Source organism: Staurois parvus, unplaced genomic scaffold (assembly GCF_062004578.1).
Source record: "Staurois parvus isolate SC_StPar_1 unplaced genomic scaffold, SC_StPar_1.0 ptg003464l, whole genome shotgun sequence".
Classification (NCBI taxonomy): domain Eukaryota; kingdom Metazoa; phylum Chordata; class Amphibia; order Anura; family Ranidae; genus Staurois; species Staurois parvus.
The window spans coordinates 10164-26028 of NW_028321260.1; the positions used below are offsets into that span (position 1 = coordinate 10164).

Consider the following 15865-nt stretch of genomic DNA (forward strand, 5'->3'; position numbering starts at 1 on the left):
GCTCTCCCCGGACCCCGCATTCACTATATCCGCTCTCCCCGGACCCCGCATTCACTATATCCCCTCCCCCGGACCCCGCATTCACTATATCCGCTCTCCCTGGACCCCACATTCACTATATCCGGTCTCCCCGGACCCCGCATTCACTGTATCCGCTCTCCCCGGACCCCGCATTCACTATATCCGCTCTCCCCGGACCCCACATTCACTATATCCGCTCTCCCCGGACCCCGCATTCACTATATCCGCTCTCCCCGGACCCCACATTCACTATATCCGCTCTCCCCGGGCCCCGCATTCACTGTATCCGCTCTCCCCGGACCCCGCATTCACTATATCCGCTCTCCCCGGACCCCGCATTCACTGTATCCGCTCTCCCCGGACCCCGCATTTACTATATCCGCTCTCCCCGGGCCCCGCATTCACTATATCCGCTCTCCCCGGACCCCGCATTCACTGTATCCGCTCTCCCCGGACCCCGCATTCACTGTATCCGCTCTCCCCGGACCCCGCATTCCCTATATCCGCTCTCCCCGGACCCCGCATTCACTATATCCGCTCTCCCCGGACCCCGCATTCACTATATCCGCTCTCCCCGGACCCCGCATTCCCTATATCCGCTCTCCCCGGACCCCGCATTCACTATATCCGCTCTCCCCGGACCCCGCATTCCCTATATCCGCTCTCCCCGGACCCCGCATTCACTATATCCGCTCTCCCAGGACCCCGCATTCACTGTATCCGCTCTCCCCGGACCCCGCATTCCCTATATCCGCTCTCCCCGGACCCCGCATTCACTATATCCGCTCTCCCCGGACCCCGCATTCACTATATCCGCTCTCCCCGGACCCCGCATTCACTATATCCGCTCTCCCCGGACCCCGCATTCACTATATCCGCTCTCCCCGGACCCCGCATTCACTGTATCCGCTCTCCCCGGACCCCACATTCCCTATATCCGCTCTCCCCGGACCCCGCACTCACTATATCCGCTCTCCCCGGACCCCGCATTCACTATATCCACTCTCCCCGGACCCCGCATTCACTATATCCGCTCTCCCCGGACCCCGCATTCACTATATCCGCTCCCCCCGGACCCCGCATTCACTATATCCGCTCTCCCCGGACCCCGCATTCACTATATCCGCTCCCCCCGGACCCCGCATTCACTATATCCGCTCTCCCCGGACCCCGCATTCACTATATCCGCTCTCCCCGGACCCCGCATTCACTATATCCGCTCTCCCCGGACCCCGCATTCACTGTATCCGCTCTCCTCGGACCCCGCATTCACTATATCCACTCTCCCCGGACCCCGCATTCACTGTATCCGCTCTCCCCGGACCCCGCATTCACTATATCCGCTCTCCCCGGACCCCGCATTCACTATATCCGCTCTCCCCGGACCCCGCATTCACTATATCCGCTCTCCTCGGACCCCGCATTCACTATATCCGCTCTCCCCGGACCCCGCATTCACTATATCCGCTCTCCCCGGACCCCGCATTCACTATATCCGCTCTCCCCGGACCCCGCATTCACTATATCCGCTCTCCCCGGACCCCGCATTCCCTATATCCGCTCTCCCCGGACCCCGCATTCACTATATCCCCTCTCCCCGGACCCCGCATTCCCTATATCCGCTCTCCCCGGACCCCGCATTCACTATATCCCCTCTCCCCGGACCCCGCATTCCCTATATCCGCTCTCCCCGGACCCCGCATTCACTGTATCCGCTCTCCCCGGACCCCCCATTCACTGTATCCCCTCCCCCGGACCCCCCATTCACTATATCCCCTCCCCCGGACCCCGCATTCACTATATTCCTCTCTGATTTGTCTTCTTGTTGAAGATTCGTCCAAATTAAAGAACATCGGCAATATAAAGAAAAGTAAAGTCTCCGCCCCTCTGTCTGAACACGAGGAGAGGATCGCAGCCCTGGAGAACCTGGCCGTCCAGAACCAGGACCAATGGGACCAGAACCGAGCCAACGTCTCCCATATCTCCAACCTGGTGAACGCTCAGACCACGCTGCTGGCCCACCAGACGGCCGTCATCAACGTGTTCTACACAGAACTGGAAGGTACTGTCATGTCACATGTTCTATGATGTCACGTTCTATGATGTCACGTTCTATGATGTCACATGTTCTATGATGTCACATGTTCTGTGATGTCACATGTTCTATGATGTCATATATTCTATGATGTCACATGTTCTATGATGTCACATGTTCTGTGATGTCACATGTTCTATGATGTCATATATTCTATGATGTCACATGTTCTATGATGTTCTATACAGAGCTGGGAGGGGATTTTTTTTTTATCTCACAGTAGAATTAGACCCTACTCTCCTTTTCCCTCTCTTCTCCTCTCTTTTTCCCTCCTCTGTCCTCCCCTTTCTCCTCTCCTCTCTCCTTTCCCCTCCTCTCTCCTTTCCCCCTCTCCTCTCTCCCTTTCCTCTCCTCTCTCCCTTTCCCCTCCTTCTCCTATCTCCTTTCCCCCTCTCCTCTCCCCTGTCCTCTCCTCTCTCCTTTCCCCTCTCCTCTCTCCCTTTCCTCTCCTCTCCCCCTTTCCCCTCTTCTCTCCCTTTCCCCTCCTTTCTCCCTTTCCCCTCCTCTCTCACTTTCCCCTCCTCTCTCCATTCCCCCTCTCCTTTCCCCTGTCCCCTCCTCTCTCCATTCCCCCTCTCCTTTCCCCTGTCCCCTCCTCTCTCCATTCCCCCTCTCCTTTCCCCTGTCCCCTCCTCTCTCCATTCCCCCTCTCCTTTCCCCTGTCCTCTCCTCTCTCCTTTCCCCTTCTTCTCCTATCTCCTTTCCCCTCTCCTCTGTCCTCTCCTCTCTCCTTTCCCCTCTCCTCTCTCCCTTTCCCCTTCTCTCCTCTCTCCCTTTCCTCTCCTCTCTCCCTTTCCCCTCCTTCTCCTATCTCCTTTCCCCTCTCCTCTGTCCTCTCCTCTCTCCTTTCCCCTCTGCTCTCTCCCTTTCCCCTTCTCTCCTCTCTCCCTTTCCTCTCCTCTCTCCCTTTCCTCTCCTCTCTCCCTTTCCCCTCTTTTCTCCCTTTCCCCTCCTTTCTCCCTTTCCCCTCCTCTCTCCCTTTCCCCTCCTTCCCCTCTCTCCTTTCCCCCTCTCCTCTCCCCTGTCCTCTCCTCTCTCCTTTCCCCTCTCCTCTCTCCCTTTCCCCTCCTTTCTCCCTTTCCCCTCCTCTCTCAATTTCCCCTCCTCTCTCACTTTCCCCTCCTCTCTCCATTCCCCCTCTCCTTTCCCCTGTCCTCTCCTCTCTCCTTTCCTCTTCTCTCCTTTCTCCCTTTCCCCTCCTCTCTCACTTTCCCCTCCTCTCTCCCTTTCCCCTCCTTCCCCTCTCTCCTTTCCCCCTCTCCTCTCCCCTGTCCTCTCCTCTTTCCCCTCTCCTCTCTCCCTTTCCTCTTTCTCCTCTCTTTTCTCCTATCCTCTCTCCGTTCCCCTCTCCTTTTCCCTCTCCTCTCTCCTTTCCCCTCCTCTCTCATTTCCCCTCTCCTCTACCCTTTCTCCTCTCTTCTACCCTTTCTCCTCTCTTTCTCCTGTCCTCTCCTGTCCCCTCTCCTCTGTCCTCTCCTTTTCCCTCTCCTCTCTCCTTTCCCCTCCTCTCTCATTTCCCCTCTCCTCTACCCTTTCTCCTCTCTTCTACCCTTTCTCCTCTCTTTCTCCTGTCCTCTCCTGTCCCCTCTCCTCTGTCCTCTCCTTTTCCTTCTCCTCTCCTTTCCCCTCTCCTTCCCTCTCTCCTTTCCCCCCTCCTCTCTTCTTTCCCCTCTCCTATCTCCTCTCCTCTCTTTCTCCTCTCTTTCCCCTCTTTCTCCTCTCTCCTTTCCTCTCTTTCCCCTCTCCTCTCTCCTTTTCCTTCTCTCTTTTCTCTCCTCTCTTTCCCCTCTCCTCTTTCCTCTCCCTCCTCTCCTCCTTTCTCCTCCTCTCCTTTCCTCTCCCCTCCTCTCCTCCAGGACAGGAAGTATGTGTACAGAGAGGAATCTCCCCAATGGGGACACAAGTCCATCCTAGTGGGGGCTCCACCCTGGAGGTCAGATGATGGTGATGAGTCCTTCCTTCTCTGCAGATGTGAAATCACAGATGGAATCCCCCCAGATCCAGAATCCGTACGCCGAGGTCTTCCATGAGACCACCAACATCCTCAATCTGCTGCTGAAGGAAGAGCTGATCGACCGCAGAGCCCACCGCGGAGAGGAGGCCAAGCTGGACCGGATCCGTACCAAGCTGGACGGTAAGTCATCCACCGCGCCCCCTACTGGCCCTGTCAGGGACTGCACTCTCCTGTGTGACTGTGACGGGAGTGACTTTGGGTGGGGGGCCCATGGAACACAGCTCACTTTGGGTGGGGGGCCCATGGAACACAGCTCACTTTGGGTGGGGGGGCCCATGGAACACAGCTCACTTTGGGTGGGGGGCCCATGGAACACAGCTCACTTTGGGTGGGGGGTCCATGGAACACAGCTCACTTTGGGTGGGGGGCCCATGGAACACGGCTCACTTTGGGTGGGTGGCCCATGGAACACAGCTCACTTTGGGTGGGGGGGCCCATGGAACACAGCTCACTTTGGGTGGGGGGCCCATGGAACACAGCTCACTTTGGGTGGGGGGGCCCATGGAACACAGCTCACTTTGGGTGGGTGGCCCATGGAACACGGCTCACTTTGGGTGGGGGGTCCATGGAACACAGCTCACTTTGGGTGGGGGGCCCATGGAACACGGCTCACTTTGGGTGGGGGGCCCATGGAACACAGCTCACTTTGGGTGGGGGGCCCATGGAACACAGCTCACTTTGGGTGGGTGGCCCATGGAACACAGCTCACTTTGGGTGGGGGGCCCATGGAACACAGCTCACTTTGGGTGGGGGACCCATGGAACACAGCTCACTTTGGGTGGGGGGCCCATGGAACACAGCTCCCTTTGGGTGGGGGGTCCATGGAACACAGCTCACTTTGGGTGGGGGGCCCATGGAACACGGCTCACTTTGGGTGGGGGGCCCATGGAACACAGCTCACTTTGGGTGGGGGGCCCATGGAACACAGCTCACTTTGGGTGGGTGGCCCATGGAACACAGCTCACTTTGGGTGGGGGGTCCATGGAACACGGCTCACTTTGGGTGGGGGGCCCATGGAACACGGCTCACTTTGGGTGGGGGGCCCATGGAACACGGCTCACTTTGGGTGGGGGGCCCATGGAACACAGCTCACTTTGGGTGGGTGGCCCATGGAACACAGCTCACTTTGGGTGGGGGGCCCATGGAACACGGCTCACTTTGGGTGGGGGGTCCATGGAACACGGCTCACTTTGGGTGGGGGGCCCATGGAACACGGCTCACTTTGGGTGGGGGGCCCATGGAACACGGCTCACTTTGGGTGGGGGGCCCATGGAACACGGCTCACTTTGGGTGGGGGACCCATGGAACACAGCTCACTTTGGGTGGGGGGCCCATGGAACACAGCTCACTTTGGGTGGGGGGCCCATGGAACACAGCTCACTTTGGGTGGGGGGCCCATGGAACACAGCTCACTTTGGGTGGGGGACCCATGGAACACAGCTCACTTTGGGTGGGGGGCCCATGGAACATAGCTGTCAGGGCTCCGGGTGTGACCAGAGGTGTGTGGACTGACGCAGGGAAACGCAGGCTTCAGGTATAGTAAATAATATAATGTATTAGGACTAACAATACAAACGAAGTGCAAACAAACTGAAGCAAACCTCCAACAGACAACAAACATACGATACAAGAGTAGTCAGGCAGGCCGGGTCGGTAGCAAACGGGCAAACGGAGTACCAGGAGCAGGCGGGAGAGTGGTCAGGACTAGCCGAGGTCAGTACAGGCAGAGTTCAGGAAGAATCAGGACAGACGTAACAGGATCAGGAAACCAGGGCCAAGCGAACAGTACAACAAGGCACTGACTGCAGGTCTGGCCATCCCTTAAATACACCCCCTGCAATCAGCCCCAGGTGATGGCTAATTGCCGAAGTGAACCCCTGGTTGTTGAGAACCCGCTGGCCAGCCCTGGTACTGCAGCCCACAAGGCAGGTGAGTCCCACCACTATTGGCAAGTCCATTCCTGACAATAGCTCACTTTGGGTGGGGGGCCCACGGAACACAGCTCACTTTGGGTGGGGGGCCCATGGAACATAGCCCCCTTTTGGAGAGGTGGGGAGACCCCTGTCTCAGCTCCCCATATCCCTCTTATGTGTAAGTCCCCCTGTGCCTGTTAGGGGTACAGGGTGATCTGTCTTAATATTTGGGGGGGAGGGGGGGTGGATTGTTTGGTGCCATGTGGTTGCATACCATTGTTCTATTGTGTGTCTTGCTTGGGAGCAAACTATTATGGGATGTATGTGTTTGTGTATTGGCTTGATGGGGGGGGGGGGGTCTCCAGCAGCCCTCCCTCCTGATGGGACTGTCTGCTGGTGTGTCTCTGGTTGCTAGATGTGGTTTGCCACGCCCTGTGTCATTATGCAGGGATTGCCCCGCCCTGTGTCATTATGCAGGGATTGCCCTGCCCTGTGTCATTATGCAGGGAGCGGCGATTGCCCCGCCCTGTGTCATTATGAAGGGAGGGGGGATCGCCCCACCCTGTGTCATTATGCAGGGAGGGGGGATCGCCCCGCCCTGTGTCATTATGCAGGGAGGGGGGATCGCCCCGCCCTGTGTCATTATGCAGGGAGGGGGGATCGTCCCGCCCTGTGTCATTATGCAGGGAGGGGGGATCGCCCCGCCCTGTGTCATTATGCAGGGAGGGGGGATCGCCCCGCCCTGTGTCATTATGCAGGGAGGGGGGATCGCCCCGCCCTGTGTCATTATGCAGGGAGGGGGATCGCCCCGCCCTGTGTCACTATGGAGGGAGGGTGGATCGCCACGCCCTGTGTCATTATGCAGGGAGGGGGATTGCCCCGCCCTGTGTCACTATGAAGGGAGGGGGGATCGCCCCGCCCTGTGTCATTATGCAGGGAGGGGGGATCGCCCCGCCCTGTGTCATTATGCAGGGAGGGGGGATCGCCCCGCCCTGTGTCATTATGCAGGGAGGGGGGATCGCCCCGCCCTGTGTCATTATGCAGGGAGGGGGGTTGTCCCGCCCTGTGTCATTATGAAGGGAGGGGGGATTGCCCCGCCCTGTGTCATTATGCAGGGAGGGGGGATTGCCCCGCCCTGTGTCATTATGCAGGGAGGGGGGTTGTCCCGCCCTGTGTCATTATGAAGGGAGGGGGGATTGCCCCGCCCTGTGTCATTATGAAGGGAGGGGGGATCACCCCGCCCTGTGTCATTATGCAGGGAGGGGGGATCGCCCCGCCCTGTGTCATTATGCAGGGAGGGGGATTGCCCCGCCCTGTGTCATTATGAAGGGAGGGGGGATTGCCCCGCCCTGTGTCATTATGCAGGGAGGGGGGTTGTTCCCCTGAGTGTATATATCTTGTGTCTGTGTTAAAATAAAGCCGTCTATTTCCCGGTTTCGTTCAAGAGTGGTCTTGTCTAGTCCTGTATGGTCAGCGGTGGGGTCCGTGGATCTGTGTTCGGACAGGAAACGGGAGTCTAACGGAAATACCCCAAGTGCAGTCGGGGTCCGGTTCCGTTACAATCCATTTTTCTATGACCACATTAGACAGACATGCCCTCTGGTCATTTTTGGGGGTACATTTGTTTTTCTCTGACCACAATAGACAGACGCCCTCTGGTCATTTTTGGGGGTACATCCATTTTTTTCTGACCACATTAGACACGCCCTCTGATCATTTCTCCTCATCAGATCTCTGGGACTTCGCTTGGAACGTTAAGCTCCGCCTTCGTGACATGGAGGAAGCTCTGGACACTGACAGGATGAGGGTGACCGATGTCCAGGAGTTCATTTCCCACAATCAGGAGACAGTCAAAACTCTGCAGGAACACATATCAGTTCTACAAGGTAATCTGGGGGGGATGGGCATGGTGTAGGGGCCCCTTGGGTAGATCAGACAGTTCCTGGACTAACAGAAGGCCCCATATGTACCACAACATTTAGGGACACCAGACCCCAAACTAGGCCCCTAGGTTCTGAAGTAGAACTCCTTACTATTTTCACCCTTCAGGCCAGAATCCCAGATAGAAGGACATGGTTCTTGTCCATGTAGGGGCCCCATGATTGCATTGTTATGGGTGGAGATCTCCTGATAACCACACCCCTATCTGAGGACAGTGCTACACAAGTCTCCAGATATCACCGCTGGTGCACCGGAGGAACCTTTCCAATGACCGCCATCTAATGACTCCGAAGGGGGGAATACTTTTTCTTCAAGGGTTTACAGAGATAGGGCAATACTTCCTGGTAGAGTCCATATACGGGGTACGGTCCCCCCCCCCGTGTACATTCCTCGGGAGTCACCCCACACACTCCATCACCTAGACTCACAGTGCGCTGGGTTTCCGAAGGGTACGAAGAATGGATGTTGAGTCCTTTATAGTCTATGCACAGCTATGGCTACAGCAGTGTATGGAGGCCTGAAGTCCTCCTCCAAGGATCTCTCCTGGGGATGGGGTCCTGAAGTCCTCCTCCAAGGATCTCTCCTGGGGATGGGGTCCTGAAGTCCTCCTCCAAGGATCCCTCCTGGGGATGGGGTTCTGAAGTCCTCCTCCAAGGATCCCTCCTGGGGATGGGGTCCTGAAGTCCTCCTCCAAGGATCCTTCCTGGGGATGGGGTCCTGAAGTCCTCCTCCAAGGATCCTTCCTGGGGATGGGGTCCTGAAGTCCTCCTCCAAGGATCCCTCCTGGGGATGGGGTGTTCTCTATGTCCTTCCACCTCTACATCGTACTCCTCCCTCACTCCTCTCTACAGTATCAACAACAACCAATGAGGAGGAGTAGCCTCAGCCTCTTCATGATTTAACTATTTCACTCGAGCAAGAGGAACCAACCAAAAATATCTGCCCCACCCCCAACCCTTTCTGGATGTTCATACTCACCTAAGTCCGGGTCCCTCACCAGTACCAGTTTTTGAATAAGGGGACCACCAATCCAGTGCTGCAGATGGCCTCACGCTGGCCGATCCCTGGCACTCCTCTCATGCTGAAGTCACTCCATTTCTAGCTCCTGAGAGGACTCCACCGCTGGCCAGCCAATAGGAAGTGTCCATGTCACTTCCATATTCTGGTTCCTGAGAGAACCCCACCACTGGGGTGGGACCAATAGGAAGTGTCCATGTCCCTTCCCTATTTTGGTTCATGAGAGGATACCACCGTGGGACAGCCAATAGGAAGTGTCCATGTCCATTCCCTGGTTTGGTTCCTGAGAGAACCCCACTGCTGCACAGCCAATACGAAGTGTCCATGTCCCTTCCCTATTCTGGTTCCTGAGAGAGCCCCACCTCTGGACAGCCAATAGGAAGTGCCCATGTTACTTCCCTATACTGGATCCTAAGAGTACCCCACCACTGGACAGCCAATAGGAAGTGCCCATGTCACTTCCCTATTCTAGTTCCTGAGAGGACCCCACCTTTGGACAGCCAGTAGGAAGTGACTATCACTTCCCGATTCTGGTTCCTGAGGACCCCACCTCTGGACAACCAGGAGGAAGTGCACGTCACTTCGCTATTCTAGTTCCTGAGAGGACCCCATCTCTGGACAACCAGTAGGAAGTGCACATCACTTCCCTATTCTAGTTCCTGAGAGGACCCCACCGTGGGACAGCCAATAGGAAGTGTCCATGTCACTTCCATAATCTGGTTCCTGAGAGGACCCCACCTCTCGACAGCCAATAGGAAGTGTCCATGTCACTTCCATATTCTGGTTCCTGAGAGAGCCCCACCATAGGACAGCCAATAGGAAGTGTCCATGTCACTTCCATATTCTGGTTCCTGAGAGAGCCCCACCATAGGACAGCCAATAGGAAGTGTCCATGTCACTTCCATATTCTGGTTCCTGAGAGGACCCCACCTCTCGACAGCCAATAGGAAGTGTCCATGTCACTTCCATATTCTGGTTCCAGAGAGGACCCCACCGTGGGACAGCCAATAGGAAGTGTCCATGTCACTTCCATATTCTGGTTCCAGAGAGCACCCCACCGTGGGACAGCCAATAGGAAGTGTCCATGTCACTTCCATATTCTGGTTCCTGAGAAGACCCAACCTCTCGACAGCCAATAGGAAGTGTCCATGTCCCTTCCCTATTCTGGTTCCTGAGAGAGCCCCACCGTAGGACAGCCAATAGGAAGTGTCCATGTCACTTCCATATTCTGGTTCCTGAGAGGGCAGCACTGTAGGACAGCCAATAGGAAGTGTCCATGTCACTTCCATATTCTGGTTCCTGAGAGGGCAGCACTGTAGGACAGCCAATAGGAAGTGTCCATGTCACTTCCATATTCTGGTTCCTGAGAGAACCCCACCTCTCGACAGCCAATAGGAAGTGTCCATGTCACTTCCATATTCTGGTTCCAGAGAGGACCCCACCGTGGGACAGCCAATAGGAAGTGTCCATGTCACTTCCATATTCTGGTTCCAGAGAGGACCCCACCGTGGGACAGCCAATAGGAAGTGTCCATGTCACTTCCATATTCTGGTTCCTGAGAAGACCCCACCTCTCGACAGCCAATAGGAAGTGTCCATGTCACTTCCATATTCTGGTTCCAGAGAGGACCCCACCGTGGGACAGCCAATAGGAAGTGTCCATGTCACTTCCATATTCTGGTTCCTGAGAAGACCCCACCTCTCGACAGCCAATAGGAAGTGTCCATGTCCCTTCCCTATTCTGGTTCCTGAGAGAGCCCCACCGTAGGACAGCCAATAGAAAGTGTCCATGTCACTTCCATATTCTGGTTCCTGAGAGGGCAGCACTGTAGGACAGCCAATAGGAAGTGTCCATGTCCCTTCCCCATTCTGGTTCCTGAGACGACCCCACCGTTGGGGTGGGGCCTATAGGAAGTGTCCATGTCACACAGGAAGTGATATGGACAGCCAAAGAAGGGCCACGCCTCCTGTAAACTGAAGACTGGAGCATCACATGACTGCGGCTTTAGAAGAGTAAAAAGGGCACTGAGACAACACCAGTGACAAGTTGAGGGGGTTTGGGGGTTCTCTTTGGCCAAGGATGGGCTGTAATGGTGCTTCCTAAATTCTGGGCCTCACCTGATGACCATCCAGTGGGACAGGAAGCCCCCAGGATGAAGCAGATGATATGAGGCAGAGTGGGCTGCACATGAGCCTATTGCACAGTCTGGTTGATCCGGAGAAGGCTCCTATGATGGAGGCCATCGGCTTGGTGCTGCTCAGTGAATGGAACCAATGAAGGAGAAGTACGACCAAAGCTCTCTTGGCCGAACTTCTCCTTTGTTCTGCACTCCTGTGATCGTATTTCAGTCAACGGTGTGTAGTGATGAGCTCAATAGCCCCCCCCCCCCCCCCCAACGAAAGTTCGACCGTGAACTTCGACCTTAATGCAAGTCTATGGGACTCGAACCTTTAAATTCAAAAGTTCCCATTTTGAAGGCTTCTATGCAAGTTATGGGGGGATGGGGACTCAGGGACGGCCCTGAGGGATGGGAATCAGTGAAACATTTTTTTCCCCCAAAATTATTGTTTTTAAAGGGGCAGTCATTTTTCATTGCTTAAAGTAAAAATTCCTTTAAATATCACGCCTGAGAAGGGGGGGAGGAGGCCCCCTCCCCCTAATCTATAGGTCTGGTAGGAAGGTCAGGAGGGACCCCACAGTAAAAATTGTTTTTTAAAAAATACATGGGGTTCCCCCTAAAAGCCATACCAGGTCCTTTAGGCATAGACCTTTTAAGGGGAATCCCACTCCCCAAAAATGGGGGGGGGGGGGGAGGAGCATGGGGTCCCCCCTCAATTCCTACTAGACCCTTGAACCCCCCTCCTGAACCGTACCAGGCCACCTGCCCTCCCTCAACATGGGACAAGTCACATGAGTGTGAATGGGCTCTGAAGAGAAATACACGATCCATCCATAAAGAAGATGTCGGGAAATGCTGTACAGATCGGGGGTCGGGGTGCAGATTAGTGCCGGGGAATCCCACCAGTGACATGTCTAACCCCCGGGGGAGTCCATACAGGTACATTCACCCAAAACTGAATCCTCTGAGTCGGTCTTTCAATCACTTTTTCCTCTGAAGGGAGAATCCAGTCACAGATGTGAGCCGTGTCAGATTGATCGATTTTTATTTTTTTCCCCCCCTCAGCTTCCAGGGATGAGCTGCAGGCCACTGTGGACAATATCGCCCAGGGACTGACCTTCGTCGTCGTGATCGGAATCCTACTCTTGATGAGCAGATATTGGTTGGAGTTTCTGTAGAGGACGGGTGTGAATTCCAATGGAAGAAGCTGCTTTGGTGAATGATTTGTGAATCTACGTCTGGTGAAAGCCTCCATCTCCCCCACAGATAGTAGAAGACCTTTCCTTGAGTACAAGGATACAAAGATGTGGGAATCTTCTGGTGGGTGGTGGACTTTAGGGGTTTTGGCCCCTCTTTACAATATTTATTCTCATTTTGGATACAAGTGAACTACAAATACCTGATTACCCGTTCAATACTTCTGTGGAGGTGAAGAGTCGTTTATTGTTACTGCTACAGATCTGTTCCTGGTTGTGGGTTGGCGTGGTCTTCCACAGACCTGTGTGGACCCGATTCTGAAGAATTTCTGCTGCTAATGATCACTGAGCCCCCCGAACAAAAAGAGCCACTGACCTGAAGCCGTGTTTTGTGTTTACATCAATTGATGGAAGAATGTTGTAGAGGGTGGTGAGGTTGGTATATAGCCGGTGTCCACCCATGGGCTTTCAATGTCAGAGGGTAGACAAGCCGGTGTCCACCCATGGGCCATGAATGTCAGAGGGTGGACAAGCCGGTGTCCACCCATGGGCCATGAATGTCAGAGGGTGGACAAGCCGGTGTCCACCCATGGGCCATGAATATCAGAGGGTGGACAAGCCGGTGTCCACCCATGGGCCTTCAATGTCAGAGGGTAGACAAGCCGGTGTCCACCCATGGGCCATGAATGTCAGAGGGTGGACAAGCCGGTGTCCACCCATGGTCCATGAATATCAGAGGGTGGACAAGCCGGTGTCCACCCATGGGCCATGAATGTCAGAGGGTGGACAAGCCGGTGTCCACCCATGGGCCATGAATGTCAGAGGGTGGACAAGCCGGTGTCCACCCATGGGCCATGAATGTCAGAGGGTGGACAAGCCGGTGTCCACCCATGGGCCATGAATGTCAGAGGGTGGACAAGCCGGTGTCCACCCATGGGCCATGAATGTCATAGAGGTTGGTGGTGGAGCAAGAATCCAGCCATGATCCATGAATGTCAGAGGGCAGATGAGCCGTGTTCAGCCATTGTCCATGAATATCAAACAGGGTGGTAGAGCCAGTGTCCACAAATGTCATAGTGGTTGGTGGAACCACCATCCAGCCATGGTCCATGAATGCCATAGAGGGTGGTATGGCCCATGGGTGGTGAAGCCAGTATTCAGCCATGATCCATGAGTGGATGAGTTAGTGTCTATCCATAGTCCATGAATGTCATGGCAAGTCGTGGAGCTGGAATTCAGCTGTAGTCCACAAGTGTCAGAGGGTGGTAGAGTCAGTGTCCATCCATAGTCCATGAATGTCATAGCAGATGATGGTTGCCAGTTACACATTTCCTATTCTAGGGTGACAACACTCACTGTACTGTATCTATAGAGGAATGGTGTGGTCACCCTAGGACAGGACTATGAAACTCCTTCCCTTCTCCTCATCTCCATACCCTAGGGTGGAGGTATTCTATAGTCCACAAATAGCTGGGAACAATGTAACCGATTGATGCTCGGCACGGGAAGTTATCAGGTTACAGGATTTCTGGCAGGATCAACAGGTATTTGCACTTATTAGACGGATATTACCGAAAATAATAGAAGTTCATTGTTATCCAGAATTTTGATCTTCACTGTTTATAATGTTCATTAAAATTTGATTGTTCTATTTATGTCCAATGTGTTCTGTCCTGAACCCGACTCATTCAGGAGCCCGGGGGCTGCATGTGGCCCTCAGGGCTACTGGCAGATGGTTCTGGTCTCACACCGACCAGTGAAGGAAATTGTTATTAGATTGGTTTTGGGTTTTAATGGTTTATGTATTTCACTCCATCTTCCCGCATTCGGGGGGTCGGCCCTTCACTCCATCTTCCCGCATTCGGGGGGTGGCCCTTCACTCCATCTTCCCGCATTCGGGGTCGGCCCTTCACTCCATCTTCCCGCATTCGGGGGTGGCCTTTCACTCCATCTTCCCGCATTCGGGGGGTCGGCCCTTCACTCCATCTTCCCGCATTCGGGGGGGGTCGGCCCTTCACTCCATCTTCCCGCATTCGGGGGGGGTCGGCCCTTCACTCCATCTTCCCGCATTCGGGGGGGGTCGGCCCTTCACTCCATCTTCCCGCATTCGGGGGGTGGCCCTTCACTCCATCTTCCCGCATTCGGGGGGTCGGCCCTTCACTCCATCTTCCCGCATTCGGTGCCGGCCCTTCACTCCATCTTCCCGCATTCTGTGTCGGCCCTTCACTCCATCTTCCCGCATTCTGTGTCGGCCCTTCACTCCATCTTCCCGCATTCGGGGTCGGCCCTTCACTCCATCTTCCCGCATTCGGGGTCGGCCCTTCACTCCATCTTCCCGCATTCGGGGTCGGCCCTTCACTCCATCTTCCCGCATTCGGGGCCGGCCCTTCACTCCATCTTCCCGCATTCTGTGTCGGCCCTTCACTCCATCTTCCCGCATTCTGTGTCGGCCCTTCACTCCATCTTCCCGCATTCGGGGTCGGCCCTTCACTCCATCTTCCCGCATTCGGGGTCGGCCCTTCACTCCATCTTCCCGCATTCGGGGTCGGCCCTTCACTCCATCTTCCCGCATTCGGGGTCGGCCCTTCACTCCATCTTCCCGCATTCGGGGTCGGCCCTTCACTCCATCTTCCCGCATTCGGGGTCGGCCCTTCACTCCATCTTCCCGCATTCGGGGTCGGCCCTTCTGTGTACAGTATCGATCTTCTCTGCTCATTTATAACGGATCTTCCTGACAGAATCATCAAATGTCCAAATGGAATTTCCGAGGGGCTGAAGGAGCGCAGATGTGGAAGAACTATGAATGGGCTGTAAGAGCGGGGATCTCTAGAAGTTTCATGGCAGGTGTCTCCAGTCCACCAACTCCTACACCATGTCCCCAATCTCCACCAACTCCCACACCGTGTCCCCAGTCTCCAGCAACTCCTAAACCGTGTCCCCAGTCTCCAGCAACTCCTACACCGTGTCCCCAGTCTCCAGCAACTCCTACACCGTGTCCCCAGTCTCCAGCAACTCCCACACCACGTCCCCAGTCTCCAGCAACTCCTACACCGTGTCCCCAGTAACTAGCATAGCATGTCTCCAGCAACTCCTACACCATGTCCCCAATCTCTACCAACTCCCACACCACGTCCCCAGTCCCCAACATCTCCTATAACAAGATGTACCCAGTCTCCACCAACTCCCATACCATGTCCTCAGTCTCCAGCAACTCCTACACTGCGTCTCCAGTCTCCACCAACTCCCACACCGCGTCTCCACCAACTCCCACACCGCGTCTCCACCAACTCCCACACCGCGTCTCCACCAACTCCCACACCACGTCTCCACCAACTCCCACACCACGTCTCCAGTCTCCACCAACTCCCACACCACGTCTCCAGTCTCCACCAACTCCCACACCGCGTCCCCAGTCTCCACCAACTCCCACACCGCGTCCCAAGTCTCCAGCAACTCCCACACAACGTCCCCAGTCCCCAACATCTCCTATAACAAGATGTACCCAGTCTCCACCAACTCCCATACCATGTCCTCAGTCTCCAGCAACTC

General features: G+C 55.4%; 1 protein-coding gene across 1 annotated transcript; it reads left to right on the forward strand.

Annotated features, from left to right (window-relative positions):
- Window positions 1-1852: 1852 nt before the first annotated feature.
- LOC149428157 (uncharacterized) lies at window positions 1853-13967 on the forward strand (the record flags this gene model as incomplete). Its single annotated transcript, XM_089667650.1, has 4 exons — window positions 1853-2083; window positions 4086-4250; window positions 7774-7929; window positions 12186-13967. Coding segments are annotated over 4 exons (665 nt in total), but the record flags the coding sequence as incomplete, so codon positions are not given.
- Between the last annotated feature and the right edge of the window lie 1898 nt (window positions 13968-15865).